Below are 26117 nucleotides of genomic sequence, written 5' to 3'. Positions count from 1 at the left end.
ATCAGTCCTACTACGCTATAGCACGACATTTGGAAAGAGACGGCACAGAGCCTGGGCAATACACCAAGTACTGGATGGGTCGATGGCATGCCTTGCTTCCGGTTTAGATACAGATGGTTTTTTTTTAACGATTTTTTATCCAAGAAAAACTCACTGGACGGCGCTTTCAGAGGGTGATTTTGCATCGTGTATTGTGTTTTTCTACATTGGCCAGTCTACACTAGCCTGCTCCACCCGCCTATGTACTTCCGCTAGATTTTCATTTCCCTTCAGACAGTACTAGGTCTGGATTTGCGCTGGATTTCTTTGGGCTGTCCAATCAGTGAACAGAGGGAGTTGCTGTCACGACCAAATGTTAGCTATGGCAGATCCAGAGTGGCACCGGGCAGATCCGATAGTTTTAAACTCCAACAGACTTCAAGTGAGTCAACGTTTTCACATCCTAGAAAGAAACATTCATCCACATTACACGACTGTCGCCCTAAATAGTAGCGTCTGTTAATTTGACTAAAAAGTAAACAGTGAAAAAACATTATTCTTGACAGAGTAGTGTAACCACCCACACTGAGACGCCATGTGGTGGCGGTGTTCCATGTTCTCTTGCGCAACAACAACAACAACAACAACAATAACCACAACAACATCAACAACAACCATCGGGGACAGGTCTAATCCCTGCATGTGGTAAGAGAAGCTAAATTAGCTATGGAGCAGCGAGCGGATTGGAGACATGTTGTGGGGCAGGGGGGTGGGGTGGGGGGGGGGGGGGGGCTCAGCACCCTGAAGGAAGCCGTAATGGACTCCATGGGGTTTGGCCGACCTGCAAGGACACAGCCAGCACACCGGCTGCGTAATATAAACCGAGACAGGCGAGAAGGGAACGTGCAGAGTGCTGTAAGTGAGGGGAGAGCTGGGGGGGGGGGGGGGGGGGGGGTATGAAACGGAGAGTTTAGCTTATGGAGTACACACACTGTGGAGCATTAGTTCACGAGAGCAGAGGAGGCTGTTGAGGTTTATGAATCACATGTAACACATAACACATCATTTGTTTTAATGTTGGTGTTTTGTATCAAAGGTGCAATGTGTAGAATTCATTGGCGTCTGGTGGAACAGACTTATGAATGGAATATAATATTCATAATTGCATTTAAATTTGTGCATAAACTTATGAACGCATGACAATAATTTTTTTTATGTTTATGCTACATCAGAATGAGCCATTCATATCCGCAAAGGGAGCGGGTCCTCTTCCACTTGCCCGCCATTTTGCAATGCCATGGTTCTACAGAAGCCAACAATGGACAACCAGCTCTTTAGAGGATGCCTTTTTAATTTTGTTTCATGACCTTCATCTTACTTGTAGAGCTTCACAGACTAAATGACGCCCCAGTTGGTTGCAATCTGCAACCTCACTGCTAGCTGCCACTAGATCCTACACAATGCACCTTCAAGCAGCTAAAAGGTGTAGTGGCATAAAAGTAAGATAATACTTGTGCATTCATTGTACACTGGAACACGTTCAAAGACCCTTTATATCCTTCCTATTTACAGCATTCCAGCCAACCTCCCTGGCCTTACTATTAGCTCTGGTAGAATGCATGGCTACACTGTTGAGATTATATTGGATAAAGATATTGGTTTACAGCATCTGTCTGAGTGTGGCACACAGCACTTACTGTTCTCTGTGAAGAAAAAAAAAAAAAGATTACTTTGAGAAATGTGCTGTTATGAACTTTCAATTGCCAATTTATTTAACATAAGATCCTTTGTCTCTTGCCTATTTTTTGTGTGGGAAATCGCTTGCAGCAGGTGCATAGTTGGTTTACAATTTACACCTGCATAAACGTGTTGAGCAAGCCAATCATCTCCATCCAGCTCTGCCAATTAAACCAATCCTTAGTGTTAATTGGTGTAAGTTAAGCCCCTCCCACTGTATTCTAGTGATTATTTATCATGTTGGGAGCATGTATTACGTTGGGAGTTGTTGCGTTAATACTGGACCAGAAACCATGAAATACGACATATGAATATGTGGTATGAAATAGTACTGAAGGCAGTCAGTATGTTGAGAAACTAGTTATTTCAGCATCGATGGCATTTTTCTACATGTTCTGTTGAAAATAGTGAAGATAATGTATACTATGTAAGGTTATAATATTATTTTTACACCCTTTATAATATTGAGGGTGCAAAACAGCCACAGAAGGGATAGACATGCTCTAGCTCTCTGAAGGATTCATTCTTTAGCTCGGAAAGGAATAGGTTTGGTTATGATATTCCTCATTTACAGTTTTCTAGCAGACATAGCATTTCAGAAATGTTGCAGAAAAGCTCATGGTCTCTGTGCAGGTCAAGACCTCCCTATCAAGAAAAGCTATTATTCCCTTCCACTGAATCGCAGCATTGTTGCATACAAATACAGATACCAAACTCCACAGCTCGACAATCTGACCCATTTGCCTGTAATACAGTGCTCCATTTCATCTCTAAGCTAAACTAGCAGGCTCCGGAATTACCATATCGTGGTCACATTAGCACAATTGGATGAGTTTAAAGCTTGTATCAGGTTGCACACATGCTCTGCTTTGCTTCTTCGCATTCTAAATTGGTAAACAAAATAGAACTAGATCGTTCAATATTAGTTTGTCTTTGTAAAATGTAATTTAGTTTAATATCCCGCCCACTTAAAGCCTACTTCAAGTATGTATGTAAATTGTAATGAGGGTAACTGAGTACAGTCAATATCGCACAGCTAGACACATTTTTTTCGCAAGGCGAAGCAATTATGAAGGCACACTTTAATTAAAGATAATTTTGTCATATTTTTTCCCAAGAATTTACGGCTTAGCTTGGTAAGCAAGCTTAGGCAAAACTGACAAGCTAATAGAAATACTGTACCACAACAAAGGTAATTAATAGGTAGAAAGCATTACCTCATCCAGATCAGCATACTGAGCAAACAAACAAAGAAAGACATTTCTTCCAGGTTACAAGTATGTCAAAATGTATATGGTAAATGTATATCAATATAACAATATTTAAGAGTGTATTCATGGGTTCAGTTCTAAAAGAGAGTTTAATTTAGGTTTTTCTGTGCATCAATAGATAGATTTAAGTATATTTTTATAAATGTAGGCTAGGGATGGGAACAGTAAATGGACAGTTAATATTTTGATGCTTTGATGTATTTTGAATAATGAAATGATCGTGTGTGTGTGTGTGTGTGTGTGTGTGTGTGTGTGTGTGTGTGTGTGTGTGTGTGTGTGTGTGTGTGTGTGTGTGTGTGTGTGTGTGTGTGTGTGTGTGTGTGTGTGTGTGTTGGTATGTATCTTTGTTTGTTGATATGCATTCAGGAACATTTGCAATTCATGGACAAGAGTAAAGGCTTGAGCTAGCTTTCTATCACCCAGTATCTAGAGAGCTTCTTGAGCAGTCTGTGTGTGCATGCCCAGCATAATGTATGGGCTCGTATGTATGCAGAGGGAAAACGTGAAAGAGAAACCGATGATCTAGGGGGATGTTCCTCAGCTTGTTTCCTTCCCTGTTTCCCATATCCCTTTCTCCTCCTAATCCTCTCTGTCTTTGTCGTAAAATCACCATTATAATCTTTCCTCTGCCCCGCATTTCTCATACATCTCAACAGCTCCCCCAAAAGGTGAAAAACGGGTTGTTATACTTTGGTTCTAAACCTCGAGGGGAAGTGTTTATTCAATTCACGGTGTGGTGTAACGTGTGCCACGATTTTATTCGATTGTACCAGGTTAGATTTGACGTTCAATGAAGGAACACATCAATATGAACTAAGCCATAACATATTGAATATATTTTTTCTTTGTTGTTGCCTGAAATAGATTACTAATGAACAATACAGTTATCCCATGTAATTATCATTTTCATTTTTTATATTTTGTTATCTTTATAAATGCGTTATTATATAATCCTTATTATGTATTCCATAGGCTACATAGCCCCTTTCTGTTTGTACTTTCCATCTTTCTTTATTTAACATATTTCTGCTGAATTCATCTCATTGCTAAAAATCAAGCTATTTAATAAGACACAGAACTACCGATAATTAATTAAAAAAATAAACTATTCATATAATTTAAGCCACTGTCATTCTTAATGAAAAATGAGACTTTGGTCTGATAGTTATTACTCCATACTATTGTTAGACAACTAACAACGTAAATCAAGTGAGTCTAGAAACAGATGGTCTTATTTACTGATTAATGATTGAAAAAAGGGCTATATGAAGCATACATTTGTACACAAATAATAAAACATATTTTTTGATAGAAACGGCCACAATTCAATGGATATAGGATAAGAGGCAGATGGAGCTGGTGATTGTGACAGAAGTTTTATTGTTGTTCTCACACCTGCCTTTCATCGATATTTTGATTGCAATTTTATATTACCATAATTAAATATATATCGTACCCCCCATCACCACTAGATGGTGCTGTTTTTACCAGCGGCAAAAGTAAACTGACGTGGCAGCGTAACACCTCACTTCCGCTATTTTGTAGTCTTGTTGACATCCTGGCTGACATCCGTGACACTACTCCGTATTCCCTGGGCGTAAGTCAGCGGCGGATGATTCCGATTGTTAAACACTGTCTGTGTGAGTCGGTGCGTTGTGAGGTCGGGTGCATGCGGAGAAGGACGCTCGGCTTGTGAGGGTTTAGTGACGCTGCAGGGCGAGCATGGAGTCGCTGGTCCGGATGCTTCTCGGTGGGCTGCTGGTGGAGGTGTGCAGCGGGGTCTCAGCGAACCGAGGGGGATACCAAACGTTCACGGATGAGATCCCCTTCAAGATCTCTTGGCCTGGTTCCGAGTACACTCTGGTATGTACCGGATTTGCAATTATGTGTAAACGGCATAAGAACAGATCTACACTTGCAACATGTTAAGAGATGACATTTCCCCATGTCCACTTCCGACTAAGTATTGACAGCCACGTTTCCCTTATTCCAGCCCACATCAGGTGCACTCTACAATGAAGATGACTTTGTCATTATGACCACAACGGAGAAAGAGAAATATAAGTGTCTCCTGCCTTCCCTTGCATCGGGAGATGGGGTGAGTGTTGGCATTGGGATCGTGTATTGCAACCACTTAGAGGCCATTCCTTCCATGAAGTATGCCCGATTCGTTTACATACAAGTCCTATCTGATTGTTTTTAATGTCGATCAATCCACCAATACTGAACCTCTGCGTACAGCTTGGGACATTCTCTTTGTACCTGCATGCCATTGGTTTCCAGATAAGTCTCAAGCATTCAATCACTGAAGACACAGAATGTGTACGGTTCACTGATTGGGGTTGTGATGTTGATGTTAATGTCTGTTAGCGTGATGACAAATTAGCTTCGAGGTGCTACCGGCACACCACAACTATGGTCCTAAACAAAGTGATTATGGTGTTTTAGGATGACGATAAAATGTACAAGGGGCCTACACCTGGAGTCCTGCTAGAACCTCTCTTCAAGCAGAGCAGCTGCTCCTACAGAGTGAGTCACCTCTTCTGTGTCACCGTCGCTTTAATACTTTTGTACAAAAGAAGAAAAAGAACCAACCAGCATGTCCTCTTTTCAGTTGTCTATAGTTGTGTTGATATGATTGTATGTTGCATGCAAGTTAATGCAAACTTCTATTTAAGGGGAATTGAAATATTATGTTGTGTTGTGACCCATCCTAGATTGAGTCATACTGGACTTATGAAGTCTGCCACGGGAAACATGTAAGACAGTATCATGAGGAAAAGGAGACTGGGCAGGTTAGTTTTCTTTTGTGATTAAAGAAGAATTCATGATTAGTGTGGCATTTGTCTTAGGTAACATATGGAATGACTTAATTAAGAGTAGGCCGATGTGGACTGAGAATTATTTACGTTTTTCTTTTAGAAAATCAGTATTCAAGAGTACTTCTTGGGTATCATGACAGAGACGGGTGAGTTGAGTCCACATTGTGGATGTTCACTACATGAGTACCCATTGTTACATGCTAAAGGCTTTGTCATAAGTGGGTAAATCGATGCACTTGTTTGCAGAAAAAGGCAGCGAAGCAGAAGATGTCAGCGCTGAGAACGAGAAAGAGGTGCGTCCCTGAACCACTCGTCTGTGGTTTCCTGTCCAATTTCAGTTCTGACGTGTGTTCTCAAGAGATGTCTGAAACCCGTTTTCGCTCCACTGTTTTCTGCGTGTTGTTGTCGCGGCTGACTAGGTGCCCACCAGGAACATCGAGGGCCAGTTCACGCCCTACTACCCCGTGGGGATGGGCAACGGCACGCCATGCGTGCTGAAGCAGAACCAGGCGCGGGCCACCTCTGTGATGTACGTGTGCCATCCCGAGGCGAAGCACGAGATCCTGTCCATCGCCGAGGTCACCACCTGCGAGTACGAGGTGGTGATCCTCACCCCGCTTCTGTGCAACCACCCCAAGTTCAGGTAGAGCTTCCCCGATGAACCCGCTGGTTTACCGGCTACAGTGTACCGCTTGGGATGCACCGACTTATCGGCCGTTCATTGGTATCGGACGATATATTGGCCGATATATTTAAGAATAAGACAAATAAGATAACGTTCATTAGGGGCGTTGTTTATGTTATGTTGCATCGATTTTGAAACAATATTTTTAATTCATTGTTTATGTAAAAGAAAATTATATCACAGCTATTTTCATACATTTGTAAAATTGAATGTGTGCTCATTCAAAGATAGTGTGATGAAGGCCTGAAAGACTTTGAAACTGTTTTTCTTTAACAAACATTGTTTGTTCGCTATAAAAAATTAACATCTGTATCGGCCCAGAATTTCCCAAACGTTGTACGCTATATGCAACAATAATTATATATATAATAGTAGATGCTTTATCTAAAGCGTCCACAACAATACATTGTAATTTTGCACGCATTCATTGTGCATGCAATCTTCGCATGGGTGGGAATCGACCCCCTTAACCCTGGCAGAGTGAATCCTTTGCCTCTGCCAGTTAAGCTCGGCAGAACAACGTCTGTGGTGAGCTATAAACACACTCAGCCATACGCTCGTCTTTGTCTCTCTAACCCGAAACAGAGAAATATGTTTAGATGGCATTAATATAATTGTAATTCTAATGCTGTTACATAATAATAATAATGTAATTTGGCATTATAAATATCATCTAAAGCCTCTTACAATAGCGAGAGTGTACATTTTTGTTGTTGTTGCATGGATGCCCCAGTGGGTTTCCGGTGGTTTAACCGGTAAACAGTGTCACCGGCCGGTCATGGCGTTGGTATTAAACATGGCCGTGTGTTCCACCTCCTGAGCCTCCCTGACACTGACCCCCCCCCCGCTCCCCCCTAGGTTCAAGTCGTCGCCGGTGAACGCCATCCTGTGCCAGGCGCTGGCGGGCTCCCCGCTCCGCCCCCAGCAGCTCACCAAGCTGGACACGGCCCAGCAGGAGCAGCTCAAGCCCCCCTTCTCCTCGGTGCTGGAGGCCCGCGAGGCCCGGGAGGTCCGCGAGGTCCGGGAGGTCCGGGAGGTCATCGAGGTGAGGGGGCTCGTCCTTGGGCCGAAAGAATCAGATCAGAATCAGAATCTCTTTATTGTCATTGCACAAAGTGCAACGAAATTGGGGTAGAGGCTCTCAAAATAATTGTTTTTAAAACTAAAACTAAATGAGAAAAGGGTTATTTTTTAAAAATATTTATAGAATTTTAAAGAACTCAAACAAATATATATCTTTTAAAATGTCAGCCAAGGAGACCGTAGTCGCATGGAAGACGTGACAACCGGAGTGGTTTTAATATTAGTAGGAATTCAAACTCGAGGATAGTAGATGAACCTGGATATGTAACTATGGTGCATAATGCTCACCTCCAGAGATGCTATGTTTCAACACGGTTAGCTTACCGTTTAACTTGACGTTGACACGCATCGCTGCCTCTGTGCTTTTTTGTTTCTTGAAAATGATCGGCACATTCCTGCTCAAACAGTAATTATTTCTATTTTATATTTGTTTAATGACTGATAGTACTTGCGGCTAACTTTCTTTCTATTTTGTAGTTATAGCTATACAATGCTTATTATTTGTTTTCACCGTGTGTGTGTGTGTGTGTGTGTGTGTGTGTGTGTGTGTGTGTGTGTGTGTGTGTGTGTGTGTGTGACAGACTCACGTGTTATAAATGTGGATATTAAATTAATGTTGGCACCTCGGTTTGTGTGTGTGTGTGTGTGTGTGCTAAATTCACATGCTAAATTCCACATATGTGCTTCACTTACCTGGCGATTAACGTGAAGACTGTGACTCTGTTCCCAGGAGGACACGTCCCCAGTGAGGGAGGAGGCCTTCTCCTCCACCCACAAGCCCATCACGGTGGGGGGCTCGTCCCAGGTCACCGTGGGGAGCACCCACATCTCCCGATTGACGGACGACCAGCTCATCAGGGAGTTCCTGAGCGGCTCGTACTGCCTGCATGGGGTGAGGCCTGCCGAACACACACACACACACACACACACACACACACACACACACACACACACACACACACACACACACACACACACACACACACACACACACACACACACACACACACACACACACACACACACACACACATCTCTGTCTTAACGGCCTTGCTTGTGTGTCCCTGTAGGGAGTGGGCTGGTGGAAGTATGAATTCTGTTACGGGAAACACGTGCATCAGTACCATGAGGTAAGTGGTCTCGCCTAGCGGCCCATCCAAGATGGCACCTGATCCCTCCTCAGGCCTTGTACTAGGTGGCCAGTGTAAACAGAGCCACTTCCATTCTTCTTAGGATCCAAAGTGCAAAACACTTAGGGGTATGATTCTCGCTTTGGGTGCGAGAGGTCCCGGGTTCAATTCCCGGACGAGCCCCCAATTATGGTACGACCGGCCTAGGGTTACCGGACATAACATAGAAACACCTTATTGGGTGTTTCTATGCGTGTCTTTCTGCCACCCGGAAGTTACTGCTAGGTCCAACGGGCATCGATAAACTTTCTAAACATCAAGGTGCATCCTGTCGAACATCCGGTTTGCACAACGGCCGATCACACCACCAGAGGCGTGTGGCGTCTCCCTTTGAGTGTTTGGAATGGGACCATCGTGCGTGGCGCTGCCTCGACCCACATGTAGGATAACGCGTCTCCCACCAGGACAAGGAGCAGGGGAAGAACATCGTGGTGGTCGGGAGCTGGAACGCCGACGAGCATCTCGAGTGGGCCAAGAAGAACGTGGCGCGCTCCTACCAGCTGAAGGACGACGACCTGCAGAAAGTCAAGTAGGTGCTGGTTTCTCCTGCGGATGTGTGCCGATGTGTGTAGCGTTTCATTTCTTAATTGTGTATTGATTTGTTTGCGTGTGTGTGTGTGTGTGTGTGTTTCCCCCACTGCAGGCTGGTGTCCCACTTCTATGGCCACGGGGATTTGTGCGACATGACAGGGAAACCAAGACAGGTCGTGGTCAAGCTCAAGTGAGTTTTCTGTCCTACTGTATATTATTTAATTAACGAATAGCTTATATGTATAACTTGCACCATTGAAACAGAAGGGCTGGTCGCTTGAGAGCAAACCATCGGCGGTTTCCGTTCTTTCCGTCCCTGTAGTTAAATGGAGAACGATAATGGAAGTTCTGTTGTTGAGTCTTAACACGCCTGCTTGTTTTGTGTCAGGTGCAAAGAGTCCGAGTCCCCCCACGCTGTCACTGTGTACATGCTGGAGCCCCAGACATGCCAGTACATCCTGGGGGTAAGTCGTAAACAAAGCTATACCTAAATGTAAACAAACATGGAACCATAGGTGATGTGTTACCTTGAGCTAAACTAACCTCTTTCTTGTGATTGTGAGCTTACTAACTGCTTAAGAGTTCCATGTTTAATTATTTTATGTTTTTTGTTTGTTATTCGCTTCACTTTTAATCCTTTTATTCTGGCATGTTACATTATGTAATGTACCATGTAATCTCAATGTCAATCATCTGTCTAACTATATGTTGTGTTGCTTTTATGCTTTTGTATGTTCTATCTAACATCGACCTGCAAGGGACTACAGATGAAAATTATTTTTTTAAACTAAATCTGGTGCATTTATATGTCCGATGCAATGGCCATGTTGATTAATGTGCACTGTCCCTTTTTAAATAATTAAACAAAAATAATAATAATATTGCAACAACAAAGAAAGTAGTGTGTATATATAGATCGACAGATATATAGATAGATAGACAGAAATATATATGATAATAATAGATGGATATGTATACAGATCGATTATTTAGTTGTTGTTCCAGGGACATGGTGATATAGTTAAAGGTTTGTAGCATCTACACAAAGTATCTCCTAAGGGGTCTTGCCCTCTCCGTGCTGCAGGTGGAGTCCCCGGTCATATGCCGGATCCTGGACACCGCAGATGAGCACGGACATCTGTCCATCTCCGCCTGAGAGCCACACGGCCCAGACCGCTGCCCCCGGGCGGGGGGCTGCTGAAAGGGGAGAGCGGGGTCCTTCCTTAACACTGTTGGACGGTGGAGGAGGAAGGGAGGCCGTGGAAATAGACACCAAGAACAGGGGGGACCGGAACACAACCTCCGGCAGACGGGGGCTGAAACCCTGCCTCGATGTAAAACCAGGACCACTGTCCAAGCCGACCAAGAACAACCCCCCCAACCCCCCCCCCCTCCCGGTCGGTGTCATGGGACTTGTTATTTTAAAGCCCAGGTCAGCGGCCAGGACAACGGCTGACTTTGGCCAAACCAGAACTCAAGATTGAGAAATATGAACAGTCTCCACAGGCAATGGACTTCATGCTGCTTCATATCTTTGCTTTCCTGTGCGGGGCCAGAGAACTCGAAAGACTGATGAGGATTATGCGTTATTATCTTCAGGAATTGCAACATCTTTTGCATTTTAGTTCTTGGTGTGTGGGTAATTAGAGTTCATTACATGTTTGTCTGTGTCACTTTACGGTTGTAGATTTAAAAAGCCAATATCTGAAATTTCTTTAACTGTGAGAATGGGTGCTATGCCATCTTAGTGAGTGAGTGTGTAACTTATAAGCTAGCTTGTGCTTTGAGTGTTTGATTTAAATGTCACTTCTGGTCAATTATATTTTCTTTTCTGCAAAAAAAAAGTTCAGATCAACAACAAATTATAGAAAAATCTCCTTTTAAAAAATGAATGATAATAAAGTGAAGAAAGTGAAACCCCATGTGTTAACGTTACATTCCAGTTGGCAGTCAAATTTTAAATGAAAAACAAACCTTTAAAACGTTCCACTTAAATCCCAGTTGGCAGTAATTTGACTGACTTTCCTGGAACCGGTATCATTTGTATGTAATTTTTTTTATATATATATCAAAGATCTCAGATGTAGCCATCTATGTAGCATCTACATTCCCAATATTCGGGTGCGATAACCATCTATACCACCAGGGGGTACTAAGGCTTATAACCTGTGGCCCATTATATGGCATGTCAATGTCATGGATGCATACGGTCTTTGAATCAACAACCAACAACTAAACTGCCCAAATAATTATCAATAATTAAAAACAATACGTCTCAAAATATTACAAGAAAACGCTGTCATCATAAGGCAGCACCGGCATGCAGAATGAAGACGTCTCCTGTAGATTAAACTGAAGCCTTAGAACACTATAGAGGTGGTCCCATCCGGCTGTGACCATTTGCAACATTTGAGTTAGAAAAATGTATGAGCTTGACAACTACATTTTTAATGGGGATAAAATACAATGTACGGTATGAAAATATCAGGTAAATGACACTTTCAAGCAGACAGTCCAGGCTCTGTTCAAATCTCATTTGTGGGGGACGGAGCCTCAGAGAAGAACCACTACGTGTAACAAACAGATGTTTGGTAATGAGGAATTAGATAACAATGGATTTGTTATAAACACTTGTAACTTGGTAGCAGTAATAATACTGGTAATCATCAGCAACGACATCGGAGTTCACACAATGACATCCATCGTTTACTGTTATCTAACTCGTCATTTACTAAAAAAGTCCCAAGATATTCAGACGCAACATCTTAAACCTAGATAATTTTTTTCCCATTCAAATGAATTCACCATGTATTAATTCGTCACGTCCGAGAAATGCCAATACTGACACAAAAAACTATAACCGGAAAGTGACCGGATGTGACGCTCCAAAAACAAAGACCAGCGCGTCCCGGTACGGCCGCGTTCCGTCAGCCTTGCGGCCTGTGGTCGCCTCAGACCGAGGGTATGGGGATCTGGTGCACGGAGGTGCTCTCAAAGTCCTGCAGGGCGTCCTGGGGCGTGTGGTAGTGCATGGCCACGTAGGACTTAGCGAAGGCGAAGCTTTGGGAGCTCACGGGCTGCAGGCTGTTGGGGGAGCTGGGCCCGGCGGAGGGGCTGCTGTTGTAGATGCTGTAGTAGGGGTCGATGCGAGTGTTGATGGGCGTGGACGTGCTAGGGGGCCGGAGCTTGCGTCCCGCAGTGGGCCTGGGGCTGCCCGCGCAGTCCCTGGAGTTACTGGGCCCGCACGCCTGGTCGACCAGCCGCCGCAGGGGCTTGGGCGAGAGCACGTAGGCCGAGTTGGTCTCGTGGTGGGACGACTTGTTGCGGTTGACCTCCAGGCTGCCCTTGCCCATGGCGTGCAGCCGGGTCTTCTGCTTGCAGCACAGGAAGCCCAGCGCCGCCCACTGCAGGCAGCAGAGCACGCGGCGCCGCAGCCCGGCGCTGTTCCGCGAGTACACGAAGGGGTTGATGCCCGACTTGAGGAAGATGAGCACGAAGCTGCACAGTTCGAACTGGTAGTGGGCGAAGGTGCTCTCCGGCGAGAGCATGTCCTGCGCCAGGGACACCCCCATGGGCAGGCAGCACAGCAGCACGCAGAACACGATGACCACGCAGGTGATCACCGCCTTGGAGTCCTTGGCCGTGGCCAGGTTGACCGTGGACACCAGCTGGCAGCAGGTGGCGCCCTGGGCCGCCCCGCCGGGCACCACCGGCGGCGGGGCGGCGCGGTTGGCGTACGCGTGCGTCTGCACGTGCTGCAGCTTGTTGTACGTCTGGTTGCGGTAGAGCGACGGCGCGCACTGCATGCCCTCGAAGCCCGCCACCAGGAGGGTGGTGGGGGGCGCGGGGGGCTGCGGCGGCGGCGGAGGGCGCGTGGCGTCGACCGTGATGACGGGACACTTGCGCACCTGCGCGTTCTTCCGCAGCGTCTGCGCGATCATCAGGTAGGACACCGACACCACAGCCACGCAGAAGGCAAAGTCCGCCATGTAGGCGTACAGCACCACGCGCGCCCGCGACCCCGAGAGGCCGAAGTGGGGCAGGCAGGGGCCGTCCTTGCGCGGGTAGGCGCGCATGGTCAGCAGGGCGGCCATGGTGAAGCTGGAGGTCCACAGCAGGGCGGTGAGGGCCAGGGTGCAGGGGAAGGAGGCCGTGCGGTTGGGCTGCTGGCCCAGCACCATGCGCAGGCGGTGCAGGGCGATCACCGCCACGGTCTCCAGGGACATGATGATGAAGCCCGAGCTGGTGAGGTGGAAGGCGAAGCAGAAGCTCTTGGAGACGCCGTCGCCGCCGCCCGCGTCCAGGAAGAGCACCAGGGCGAACATGGGGGCGGTCACGCAGCAGATGAACAGGTCGCAGAAGGACAGGTTCAGGATCATGAAGTCAAAGTTGGTGCGGAACTTGCGGAAGGCCGGGTCGAAGAAGGAGAGGAACACCACCAGGTTGCCGTAGGAGCCCAGGCAGAAGATGAGGATGAGGAGGAGCGAGCAGGAGGTCAGGGTGGCCGTGTGGACCACGGCCCATCCTGTGTGGGACTGGGGGCTCAGGGTGCCGTTGAAGCCCAGCTGCTGCAGTCCGTCCACCAGGTTCGATGGCTCGCCTGTGGCGTTCATTGTAGCAACAGCGGGTTGAAAAGGCTCACAGGCTCATTTTTCTTGAGCACGGGGAGAGTCACAAGAGGGGGACAGCGACCGACGACTCCTCCATGGCTGCTACCTAATTGGCAGAATGCTAGAAAAAAAGATAAAATACAAAGATTTGGTATTCTATCGACTCGAGCAATAGCCACACCGCGACGTATAGAATAGTAACGTTAGTGTAAAAACGGTGGCGCAACCAGTGTACTGTAGCCGATGGGGCTGTGACGTGATTTAACCAACATTGTACACACATAGATACATTTATACCGGCCACCCTTCGAATAGTATGCAGATGCTCTGCTTTATGTATGTGCAGGAGCATGACTTTAACGATTTCCAAAAGAAGGCCTTTTCAAGCTAACAGGATCGCTATTGTCCGCTCTAATTAAAAAACCTCCATCACTGGCAGCGCTTCCGAATGGGCATGTTAAAATAAAACAGAACCTACCGCATTTAAATATCGTTGCGTATCCACCATCACCTTCCTCGATCAAATTAAAATCACATTTTGAGCTGGTCGATGGTGAATCTGCGTGCCTCGACATTAGAAAAATACGTATTTTCCGTGGGGCCACAAGAAAACAATGGCAATGAAGAAAAGAGCATCTAATGGACGTTTTTTTCCTTCACACGCTCTTTGCAGCGCACAGAGCTCAGAGGAGCGCACGCGAGTGCTCCTGACGTCACGTCCTTTCTCCGGGGCCGCGGCCATCGGACGTACAGGCGGGAGCGTGAAGTCACAGCCTACGCATCACAGCCATGTACTGCATTCAAGTAGAGGCGCGCGTGCTGTCCGTCAAGCGCACCTGACGTACTACGTCATCAAAAGCCCTAATCATCAGAACATCATTTCTTTAATTTGATTCATAGGATTCAAGACTTAAATTGGCTGCAATCTTTTTTACGCTCTATGGGTGAAGCAGACCGGTGAGATAAATGCCAGAACTAGGCTGAACAGAAGTTGACTAAAGTTGGAATATTATTCTACCACTATGGTCAAGTGGACCCATACGTTTACAGAATCCTGTTTTTTTTTTTATGGTTTTGTTGGTCAATAACACCTTTAACATGACATACCTGTATAGCATATTATTTCAGTTTTAATTAGTAAATTTAGTACATTACATACATTTAATACTTGATGCATAGTAGGCAACTCGATTAACAACTGTTTATTTAATTAAGATTAAAAATACAAAACTTCCAGGATTTAGTAAATCATTTTATTGCATTTTTTTATTAAATATGCAAACAGACATCTAAAAAATAAAAAATAAAATGAACACTGCAGTTTTGGCACTACACTAAACATTAGTGAGGTACTAAAAAGCGTCAATTTGAGTGACTTCATTTGTCATGAAGAAAATAAAAGCGTACCAAAATAACGTTTATCTTGCTAGGTTATAGAAAAATAACAGATTATATGGAAATGGAGGGCTGTCATTTGAATCCGGTGTTGCGGTTGTTCGGTGTGGGTTGTGTTGAAAAAAAAAAAACAGAAAAGCTTCATCGCAAAAAACAAAGGTCCATCCATCATTTCAACGTAACCCTTCTGAAACAATAAATAAATAAATACGCTTATGCGTATGCTTGCTGAACATGCGTTGTATACATTTACGTGATGCATATAATCAAATGTCAATCAAACCGCCACACAAACATTGTGTACGTGTGTCCGTGTTGCAGTCTAAGACAGAAAAAGACTGCGTGCTATGGTCACTTGTAACGACTTCCCGACTGGAAGATGGTACAATTAGTCCTGTGGGGGACAATGTGTTGGCTCAGTGGTGGTACGCTTTCTAAATCATATAGTGGGACACACACAAAACATCAAACAAACAGACAAACACACAAACAGGCAAGCAGATGCACACGCAGGCACACACATACATACACACACACACACACCCATTCCCAAGCTAATCACAACCCCTCCCCCTCAATTAAAAAAACACAATAAACAAAAGCCTGTACAGTAACCTCTCGCCCTGCAGAGCAGACTTCCCTGCGATGATTCAACCTTAAATATTAAGTATAGTAGAAATGTAAATAAGAGCTAGATACATAAATACACACTTTCGTAAGCCAATCATGATTCTCCAAGGTAGAGCCTTCTGCAGTTCCGTCAGACTGTCACTCTTCTCCTCCTCGGGTCCGAGGTCATCTTGGACCAATGAAAACTCAAGAAATCCATTTAAAAAATAAGAAAAAGGGAGGCTCTATAGGCGGTTCCTCCTCCTTCATGAGCCGACATCATTTCTGTGGAGGGAAACCATCACGACCCATTCAGCATGATGTCCACGATGGTTGGGGGGTGTGTGTGTGTGTGTGTGTGTGTGTGTGTGTGTGTGTGTGTGTGTGTGTGTGTGTGTGTGTGTGTGTGTGTTAGTACCTAACTGTGTAGCAACTGCAGTAGCTGCTATCATTGCTGTAACACGGGGAATTGGTTAGCCTAGCGATTGTTGTACTTGCACTTGGTTCTATGAACATCCTTACTGTACCGACAGCGATATATTGTTGCACTTCTTATGACAAATGTACTTATTGTAAGTCGCTTTGGATAAAAGCGTCTGCTAAATGCCCTAAATGTAAAGAGAGTGAGTGAGTGAGTGAGTGAGTGAGTGAGTGAGTGAGTGAGTGAGTGAGTGAGTGAGTGAGTCGGACCGTGTCTAGGCGTAGTAGCAGGGGGACACCAGCAGGTCGGTCAGGACCACCAGCTGGTCGTCGGTGAACTGCTGCTTGTGCTCCTGCCAGTTGTCGTGGTGCGTTCGGCGGAAGTTGGACAGAGTCTTCTTCACCGTCATCTGGGAAACCCAAAAGCGCCTCAGTGTGAAAAAAACAAATGAAGACAACCTCACTAGTGCGGACACGTGTTTGTTCAAAACATGCGTGTTCACCGATTGACAGACACTCCACATCCACTCGTTAGTTACTTGTCTAAACTGGTCACAATCATTTCCTAAGTATTCTACTGCGCAGGTTCCATAAGACCACCTGGACATGTGTTGACCCCATGGGTGGGGAGGTGTGATGGGTGGATGTTTGTGATCATCATGGGTGTGATGTTGTTTTGTGTGGATGTTTGTGATCATCATGGGTGGGGAGGGAGGTGTGTTGTGTTGATTTTTTTGTGATCATCATGGGTGGGGTGCTGTGTTGTGTTGATGTTAGTGATCATCATGGGTGGGGTGCTGTGTTGTGTTGATTTTTTTGTGATCATCATGGGTGGGTCGGGTGCTGTGTTGTGTTGATGTTTGTGATCATCATGGGTGGGGTGGTGGGTTGTGTTGATGTTTGTGATCATCATGGGTGGGGTGCTGTGTTGTGTTGATGTTTGTGATCATCATGGGTGGGGTGGTGGGTTGTGTTGATGTTTGTGATCATCATGGGTGGGGTGGTGGGTTGTGTTGATGTTTGTGATCATCATGGGTGGGGTGGTGGGTTGTGTTGATGTTTGTGATCATCATGGTTGTGTTGGCGTGTGCGTGTGTGTTTGTGATCATCATGGGTGGGGTGGTGGGTTGTGTAGATGTTTGTGATCATCATGGGTGTGTTGTGTTGATGTTTGTGACCATCATGGTTGTATTGGTGTGTGCGTGTGTGTTTGTGATCATCATGGTTGTGTTGGTGTGTGCGTGTGTTTGTGACCATATTGGGTGTGTGGGTGCGTGCGTGTACCTCGATGGGCTGTGTGTCGTTGAGGTGGGCGCTCAGGTCCATCAGCAGCTGGGGCATCCAGGTGGGCACGTCGTAGGGGCTGGACAGGATGCAGGCGCTCAGGCCCAGGACGCCCGCGTGGCGGCGCATCAGATCTGCCCCGGGACAGAGAGGAGGCGTTCACAACCAGAGGGAACTGGATCTATCCAGCTAGATCTATCCATCTATATCTATCCATCTATATATATCCACCTGTCCACCTATATCTATCCACCTATATCTATCCACCTATATCTATCCATCTATCCACCTATATCTATCCACCTATCCACCTATATCTATCCATCTATCCACCTATATCTATCCACCTATCCACCTATATCTATCCACCTATATCTATCCACCTATATCTATCCACCTATATATATCCACCTATATCTATCCACCTATCCACCTATATCTATCCACCTATCCACCTATATCTATCCACCTATATCTATCCACCTATATCTATCCACCTATATCTATCCACCTGTATCTATCCATCCATCCACCTTTATAGTTATGAATACTATTAATTCCAAACTGTACTTTTGCTTTCATATTTTCAGTTTTTTTCTATATAATTATAATAATTAATCTTCAGCCGAGCAAAGGCAACAGAAACAATTTCACTAAGGATAATAACATGTATGCATATAAATATAAAAATCCAATATGTGAACATAAATGGTCATGACTATGCATTGTAAGTATAATGTTACAATAAACGGTTCAACATTATGTTGCAATGCCACTAAGCTCTACAAGTTCCTTTAAGGAAGCCGTCTTGCCAGCGGAGGGGACGGTGTCCACGGCCGAGCCTAGGGCCCTCGTCTTCTTCTTGGGCAGGCTGGTCAGGCAGAGAGCCTCAAAGTGGGCCTGCATGGGGGCGTCCATGGACAGGAAGTTGCACTGCAGGAAGCCGCTGAGCGTGGTGGCGGCCATTTCCCGTACCTGCCAAACACAGGCTCTCGTTACGTGGATGGCAATTATGCGTCACCTTGTTGCCACATATCAAAAGGGATCATGCCAACAGTCCTGGATCTGGTTTGCAAGGCAGAGGAGTGGCTCCAGCCCCCCTCCCCATTGGTACAACCTTAGGAGGACCTTCCCTAACACGATCTACCACACGGTCACTGATGGTGGAAGTGCACACGGCTACGTTTGGTCTTCCTACTGCTGAAGGTGGGCCGTAAAACATCAAAATGTGGTCTCAGACGGGCTGGGTGCTTCGAGGAGAAGACGGCTGCCTTGGTGGGGGTCTGGAAGGGAGGAAATTCACTTGGCCAGATGTATGCTCGTCGGCCTTAACGCTAATCCGATCCACTAATCAAGCGTACTCCCGGAGGCATCGCGGGGCGACGTCCCGTGTGGTACAGTGGACGCATCGGGCACCGTTAGAGAGTAGGAACAAAGCTACCTGTGAAAACCAAGCACACTCCCCCTTCTCTTCACACACACTTTCCTTCTCTCTCTCTCTAATCCTCCTTGAATCAGAACACCGTCGCCATAGCAACAGATTACTGCAGCCCGTGGTTTCCATGGCGACGGCCAGAGGGCTGGAGGAGTATGGCGGGAGAGGGGGGTGGGGATGGAGAGCCAGAAGGAATCATTACAGTGGAGCTGAAAGACAGCGTCTGAGGGGGGGGGGGGGGGGGGGGGGCTGCTAGGGCACACAAACCTGCACCCCAGTAATTATAGTGTCACCCCGTCGTCACATCCAGCGTCTCCCCATCTCTGATCCCCCACATACGGCACCCTCTGCGTAACGCAGACCCCTGTGTCTAACACGGCGCGGCGGTCCCGGATTGATCCGCTGATCGGCCATAGTGGGGTAAGGCCGTGTCCTGTTCTAACAGTTTAAAACTAGGATCAAGGACTATCTGAGGACTAAATGCACGTGTGCTGATATTGAACGTTGCTGGTGATCATGTTGAGATGATGTTAGATTGCCAATTTTCTTTTTGTTTTATGTTTGTTTTATACTGAATCTCAATGGGATTATTCCTGGTCAAATAAAAAAAATCGAACGCTTGTCGTGTGCGTTTCTTGTTTGGTGAAGTGTGTGTGTGTGCGTGCGTTGTGTGTTCACCTCCAGCTGCTCGTCCTCCAGCAGGCTGACCACCAGCGCCCGGACCTGGTCCACCGAGCCCTGGTCGCTCATGAAGGTGAACAGGTTGTAGAAAACCATGATCTGCAGGTACGTGAGCACCGTGTAGCGGGCGTGCCAGGAGCTGCTGCCGGCGATCTGCCAATGCAGAGAGAGAGAGAGAGGGGGAGACAGAGACGGAGAGAGACAGAGACAGAGACAGAGACAGAGAGAGACAGAGACAGAGACAGAGAGAGAGAGAGCGAGAGAGAACACGAGAGAGAGAGAGAGAGAGACAGAGAGAGCGAGAGCGAGAGAGAACACGAGAGAGAGAGAGAGAGAGAGAGAGAGAGAGAGAGAGACCTGCGTCAGAGGTGATGCTCGCTGGCTGTCGCTCCAATCGGAGGGCAGTAGGACGAGATGGACGTGCCTTGCCCTGGATGACTAATAACCAAACCAGCCCTCACCCCCCGTGCCCTCATCAACTGTACACATATAACTGTAGAGCGCAGCGGAAGCCTAATCAGCATTCATGAGCAGAATACAAGGCACTTCATTAAAAGGCCCTTTTACCAAAACACAAAGCCTTGCGCTGTGTGGGTGGCATTCAAGTGGCCCGCTTGCTGATGCTGCATTGTTGGCACGCACAGCTCTCATTCAGCATTAATTAATGCTCCTAATGACACTATTAGCCGTGCAGCATAGTACACACACACACACACACACACACACACACACACACACACACACACACACACACACACACAAACTTCTGCCACTCCAGACATCACATCCGGCGGGCGTCGTCATACGGTTACCGCAACACTTTACGACAAACAAAACGGCGGTTATAACGCTGTGCATAAACATCTGAAAACACTACGCTGAGGCCGATAGCTCATTGAACAACTTTCCAACAAGAGGTGATATCTATGCAACACACAGCAATGCAATAATTACACTAACAAGAACAATAAAAAATATCATCCATTGAACAAGGATGGTAATGTTAATTATTTAAATCGACGGGAACACACGTGACGTAGCATACTGCCTCCATACACGTTAGGACTTGCAGCGTGACTGGAGGATTGCAAAGAGGGGGGGACTACAGTGTGCCAGTGTGAAACAAGGGGCCAGCGGGCCAACGGTGGGGGGGGGGGGTAAGGAGAAGGGAGGCGCGGTGGATGACTCACCCCCTGCAGAACCCGGAGCACCAGGGGGATCTGCTCGGCGTAGAGGAGGCCCTGGGACATCAGCGACAGGCAGGTCTTGGCGTCTCTCTTTAGCTCGTCGTAGCTGTCGTCGTTCTCCACGGGGGCGATCTGGAGCACGGGGGGGGGGGGGGGGGGGGGGGGGGGCAGAGGGGGTCAAAGGCATCGTTTTAAAACTGAAAGGATTTGAAAATGATTCCCATACCGCTCATACAGGGTGATACACGCAAGTGGGTCCGTTTGTCGAAGACATTACACAAAGGATAAATAACTGAAGACCGTCAAATTAGTGAAGAACACGCTGCTTTCAGAACTAGTCTGATGTTTTTAATGGCGTAATCCGTCGTGTTGCTTTAATGTGCTGGGAGGTCTCCTAGGTTCAGTCCCACGAGCTGCTCGATGCCCCTCTGAACCGGCACTGAGGGAACACCTGTTTACCGCAGCAGACCTGCTGCCCTCAGCGTCACCAGAGCACGGCGAGTACAGCGGAAACCTCGACCCCGGTTTGTTTACAACACCGCTTAAGAATGTGCTTCGTCTCGGCCTTTTGTGGTCAGAAATCAATGAAGGCCGCTTTAATGAGACTATAAATCTGGATTAAAGCCGGATTACCAGCTAGCATTTGTGAGCGATGCAGCTAAACCGCTACTCTGACTTTAAATGGATTAAAAACCTGACGGGGGGGTGGGGGTAATGGGTATGGGTATGGGGGGGGGAGGGGGGGGTGGGGTTACCTTGAAGAGCAAGGGGAGAAGCTGCAGCTGCTCTGGGACAGCGGTGGAGAAGGAGCGACCCGCGCTGGCAATCAGCCACTTGAGCACTGCGATACACACAGGAATGAATGAATGAATGAATGCATTTTATTGGTCGTAACCAAAGGGGAGGGGCTGAAGCTTCAGCTTATATCAAGCTCCCCCTTTTCAAATTTTTAAGAGTTACAAACAAATGTCATACATACAGTGTGTTTGCATATACACTTACCATACACACACACACACACACACACACACACACACACACACACACACACACACACACACACACACACACACACACACACACACACACACACACACACACACACACACACACACACACACACAAATACCCATAAGGGTCAAGATATTATCCAACATAAGATGGATAATATCCTTAATAATGATGAGAACGATAATGAGAATGATAATGAGAATGATAATGAGAATAACGATGTTCATCATCATCACCATTATCAACGTTCTCATCGAGTGATACTACTCAATGTCTGTACATTAGTATAGACGTTGATCGGTTGGATATCTTTTTAAGTTCCCTATGTTCTGTATTATTCACTAAACAAGCGATAAACCATTCTATAGTATGACCAACACAACATTGGAAGCAGTCAACATATACACTGCTCTTTCTGTTAGGCCACGCCTATGTGATGAGATGAATTGATGCATGGTTTGATATTATAACATTCTTTTTTTTTTTCGCAGCCATCTCGATTTGCATATCGCATATCGTTGGTTTTGGAGGGGGGGATGGTTCCTCACCTGTCTTGAGCAGCTTGATGGCCTGCGTGCGCTCGTCCGGCTCGCCCACCTCGTTCTCCTCCATGACGTGGTTCTGGATCTCCTCGTCGCCCTCCATCAGAGGCTTGAGGCGCGCCACCACCCGCCGGGTGAAGTCGGCGATGCGCGGCGAGCTGGTGGGCTGCGTGTAGGGCAGGTTGACGTCGATCATGAAGATGTACGTCAGCACGCTGGAGGGAAGGAGGACAAAGTGAATACAGCCATATATACAATTCAAATATCAAATTTCAAATTATTTTGGAAATTCAATAATTCACATTCAAAATGGCAGAACGTTCTTCAATCAAATTTCAGGTAGATTAAAGTAATTTTATCAAAACTGAATTTTTTTTATTTACACTTGATTTTGTGCTTTTAATAAAATCTAATGATTTTGAAATTCAAACTGAATATTTAATTTAAATTAATTCTAAATTCAGTCCCGTTATTTTAAAATTAATATTTTTTTAACATTGTGCTAAACTCATTTGTAACAATTGTAACACACAAATCAACCCAGATGAAGGCTAGAGTTGGCCGCTACCTGCCGATGCGCTCGCGGACGTTCTTGTACACCTGGGTGAGCTTGGGCTCCAGGTACTGCAGCAGCCGGTGCAGCAGCTCTGGGACCCGCCACTCCTGCTGGGCCAGGCCTCCCTGCAGCACGTACAGACGGCTGGGGGGGGGGGAGAGACTGTCCATTAGACCCGGACAAACACACCGGACACCTGACTGGGGTGGGCCTGGGTAGGGCTGGGCGATTAATCCAATTTCGATCTCTATTTCGATTTTATCTCCAAACGATCACAAAATTAACATAATCGAGTTTTCGATTCATTTTTTTATTCATTTTTTTTTTATGATTTATAGAAAGTGCAGAACAGCTGGATACATATCTGTACATTATTTTAGATTTGAACATTTTCTTTTTTGACCATTTAAAAGTTCTTACAAAGTGTTTTCAAGAGAGACATCCTGAATAAATACATCATGTTTTAAAACTCAAAAAATAATCGTTTGAATAATAGTGATTTCAATATTGATCAAAATAATCGTGATTATGATTCTTTCCATAATGGAGCAGCCTTAGTGGTGGTGCCGGGGATGGTGATGGTGATGGTGCCAGGCTACTCACCAGGCGTCCACAAAGGACCCCCCCTCTCCGTTCACGGGGGACTCCATCAGCATCTCAAACAGCCAGTGCAGCTTGCGTGGATCTCTGCTCTCCTGTGGACGACACGGAGAACATGATCAGGGTTGATGGCGCTGGATGAGGGATGATATTGACATGGTGTTGGTGGTGCGGGGGGGGGGCTTACACATGCGGTGGCGATGCAGGTTCCCCAGTCTGCGTACGTCTCGATGGTGATGTTGGTCAGAGCCGTGCGGAGCAGCGGACACAGCACCTCCCAGAGGCCCTCCACCTGGGGGGGGGGGGGAGAGCAGCGACGCTTAGTCAACGACCGGATTATACATCCACAGGTTTGAATACACAAATAACCAGGAAGTCCGCCCTACAGCCATGACCTCCCCCTGTTGATACATCTTGAAATTTACTTTTTTATTTTTATTTATTTGATTTAAAATTGTTATTTCAAATATGCAAGAAACATGTTATCAAATGACCGAAGCAAGGCTCTATTTTTCTTTTTTCTTAACACGTTTGAAAAGGAGTGGGAAGAAGTATACACTCGTTTAATCCCACCCCTTACTTTAAAGCCGTGCAGCGAGACATGGGTGCACAGTGGCTTGATTCCAGAACGACATTATAGGCGATCGATAATACATGAGAATAATACACTGAGAGACTTCCAGGGGGGTACCTTGACGTAGCTCCAGTGCTTGCAGCCCCGGATGAGGCCGGAGATGATCTCGGCCACGCAGCGCTGCTTGCTCTCGTGGGAGTCGGCCACCAGCCTCTGCATGTGGGGCCGCAGCACCGGCACGAAGGCGTCGCTGAAGTTCCTGAACAGGCCCTGAGGGAGACGGCAGCCGGGGGTCAGGAGAGGGGTGGGCTGAGGGGGGGGCTCGGCGGCTAGACCCCCCCCCGAGGTTGACCGTGTGGAGGGTATGGCTTGTGACGACTTAGGTTCGATTCACGTCACCGATGGGCTGATGCCGCATGTTATTCCTAGAGATGCACCCAGTGCAATCTTCTTGGACGATTACGCTTTGTGATTCTTTTTAAAGATGACTTTCTGACTTCGATTTTTTTTTAATGGACAGCCTACGTCTGAACATTTTTGGAACTTTTCTTTCATGGAAAATGATACGACTTAAAACAAATCTCAAAATAAAAATGCACATTTTATACAAATAAAACCCAACTGAAAATGATTTGCATTACAGGCCCCTCTGACATGTTTTACTTTCCCCGATAGACAACAGGTGCAATAGATCTATACAACACTCTTAAATGAATGTAGTCATTCCAGGTAATCCATGGAGCCAAGCCCAATGTAATAAAGATTTAGCCATAGATAGTGCCATCTTGTGGTGAAACAAATGACTTTACCCTTGAAAATGGAGAGAATGGGCTTCACCCTGCGTGTTTTTAATTTGTTCAAGGTCCACACAAAAAAAGAAGCGTAGTTTTACAAAGTGGGGTCTCACCTTAAAGAGACAGAACCTGCGGGGGCTGAACTTGTCCTTGCCCTTGCGGTCCTCCAGAGAGAGGAACTCTATCAGCTGGGCTATGAACACCGGGTCTGAGAAGTGGTCGAAGATGATCTGCTCCCGCTGTCATGAGAGAGAACAGAAAGACGTGACCGTCAGTGAAGGTGGGAGGATGTTTTATGTTGAAAAAGACGGTAACATTAAGCATGCATGTGGGATTCATCATCTAGCACACGCCTCTAACCTCGTTCATCTCCTCTCTGGTCAGGTTCTGCTTTGGCTGTTCCTCAGGTGGGGCGTACGACATTAGCTTTCTATACAATGGGTAGACAAAGATAATGTTAGAATGACACACACACTTACTTATGGCAGTCCATCGATTTCAATGAGGACGTTGCCCCAAATTAAATGTATGGACATGTATCACGCGCACACACACACACACACACACACACACACACACACACACACACCTGGGCCAGCTGTAGTAGCCCCAGTGCGTCTTCTCGACGAACACACAGCTCTCCCAGTCCTGCTGGGTCTGTGGCAGGCTGTCGCTGTGGTACTGGAGCCACTGGTTGTCCGGTCGGTCCCCAGCGGCCAGACCGCTCGGCAGCTTCCCCCCGCCTGGGGTAGGGAGTTGGGCAGAGGGGACGTCAGACACGCCCCAGAGCTGACAGCGGTCATTCGTTAAGTATGACTCCTGCTTACAGAGCTCCAGGGGGTTGACCGGCACTTTTTTATGGGGTCTCTTCAGTTGCTTCATGATTCCTGCCACGGCCGATATCGCCACCTGGTGGAGGGAAAGGGAACAGCTCAAACAGAACGTCTAGAGAAATAGGATGAAGGGGATCTCCAGAGTGTCTGAAGAATAGTGTGTGGTCTGGGGTGGTTAACTAGATAGATAGGATGCTAGTTTACAACTACTTTTATATTCTGCTCGATTTTTATATCTGGTAAGTAGGTCACTGTGAATTATTGTTTAAAATATTATTGTTTTTTGAG

General features: G+C 46.4%; 3 protein-coding genes across 5 annotated transcripts in view; 1 reads left to right on the top strand and 2 right to left on the bottom strand.

The window, feature by feature from the left end:
* Positions 1 to 4515: 4515 nt before the first annotated feature.
* erlec1 (endoplasmic reticulum lectin 1) lies at positions 4516 to 11220 on the top strand. The gene is made up of 14 exons (XM_030378570.1): positions 4516 to 4850; positions 4981 to 5085; positions 5436 to 5516; positions 5705 to 5782; positions 5910 to 5955; positions 6056 to 6102; positions 6229 to 6452; positions 7353 to 7539; positions 8308 to 8469; positions 8648 to 8707; positions 9172 to 9296; positions 9411 to 9488; positions 9687 to 9762; positions 10383 to 11220. Exons 1-14 carry the CDS (start codon positions 4710 to 4712, stop codon positions 10452 to 10454), a joined length of 1482 nt encoding a protein of 493 aa, XP_030234430.1. The 5' UTR covers positions 4516 to 4709; the 3' UTR covers positions 10455 to 11220.
* A 505-nt stretch (positions 11221 to 11725) lies between these two features.
* On the bottom strand, positions 11726 to 15032 carry gpr75 (G protein-coupled receptor 75). Its single transcript, XM_030378562.1, has 2 exons — positions 14387 to 15032; positions 11726 to 14029 (listed from the first exon to the last, which is right to left on the bottom strand). Exon 2 carries the CDS (start codon positions 13909 to 13911, stop codon positions 12250 to 12252), a length of 1662 nt encoding a protein of 553 aa, XP_030234422.1. The 5' UTR covers positions 13912 to 14029; positions 14387 to 15032; the 3' UTR covers positions 11726 to 12249.
* Positions 15033 to 15142: 110 nt separating this feature from the next.
* psme4a (proteasome activator subunit 4a) overlaps positions 15143 to 26117 on the bottom strand; it is a 31754-nt gene continuing 20779 nt past the window's right edge. For all 3 annotated transcript variants that reach the window (XM_030378500.1, XM_030378502.1, XM_030378503.1), the window contains 16 exons: positions 25824 to 25905; positions 25586 to 25739; positions 25357 to 25426; positions 25110 to 25235; positions 24320 to 24472; positions 23816 to 23920; positions 23632 to 23723; positions 23041 to 23172; positions 22479 to 22687; positions 21675 to 21760; positions 20923 to 21051; positions 19730 to 19885; positions 18429 to 18591; positions 17617 to 17750; positions 16603 to 16742; positions 15143 to 16197 (listed from right to left, as the gene is read on the bottom strand). In XM_030378500.1, the coding sequence (XP_030234360.1) occupies positions 16608 to 16742; positions 17617 to 17750; positions 18429 to 18591; positions 19730 to 19885; positions 20923 to 21051; positions 21675 to 21760; positions 22479 to 22687; positions 23041 to 23172; positions 23632 to 23723; positions 23816 to 23920; positions 24320 to 24472; positions 25110 to 25235; positions 25357 to 25426; positions 25586 to 25739; positions 25824 to 25905 (1926 nt within the window). In that variant the 3' untranslated portion in view covers positions 15143 to 16197; positions 16603 to 16607. The remainder of the gene's footprint in view (positions 16198 to 16602; positions 16743 to 17616; positions 17751 to 18428; positions 18592 to 19729; positions 19886 to 20922; positions 21052 to 21674; positions 21761 to 22478; positions 22688 to 23040; positions 23173 to 23631; positions 23724 to 23815; positions 23921 to 24319; positions 24473 to 25109; positions 25236 to 25356; positions 25427 to 25585; positions 25740 to 25823; positions 25906 to 26117) is intronic.

Source organism: Gadus morhua, chromosome 15 (assembly GCF_902167405.1).
Source record: "Gadus morhua chromosome 15, gadMor3.0, whole genome shotgun sequence".
Classification (NCBI taxonomy): Eukaryota; Metazoa; Chordata; class Actinopteri; order Gadiformes; family Gadidae; genus Gadus; species Gadus morhua.
Note: the sequence above shows the minus strand (reverse complement) of the source record. Positions and strands in the feature narration are given on the sequence as shown.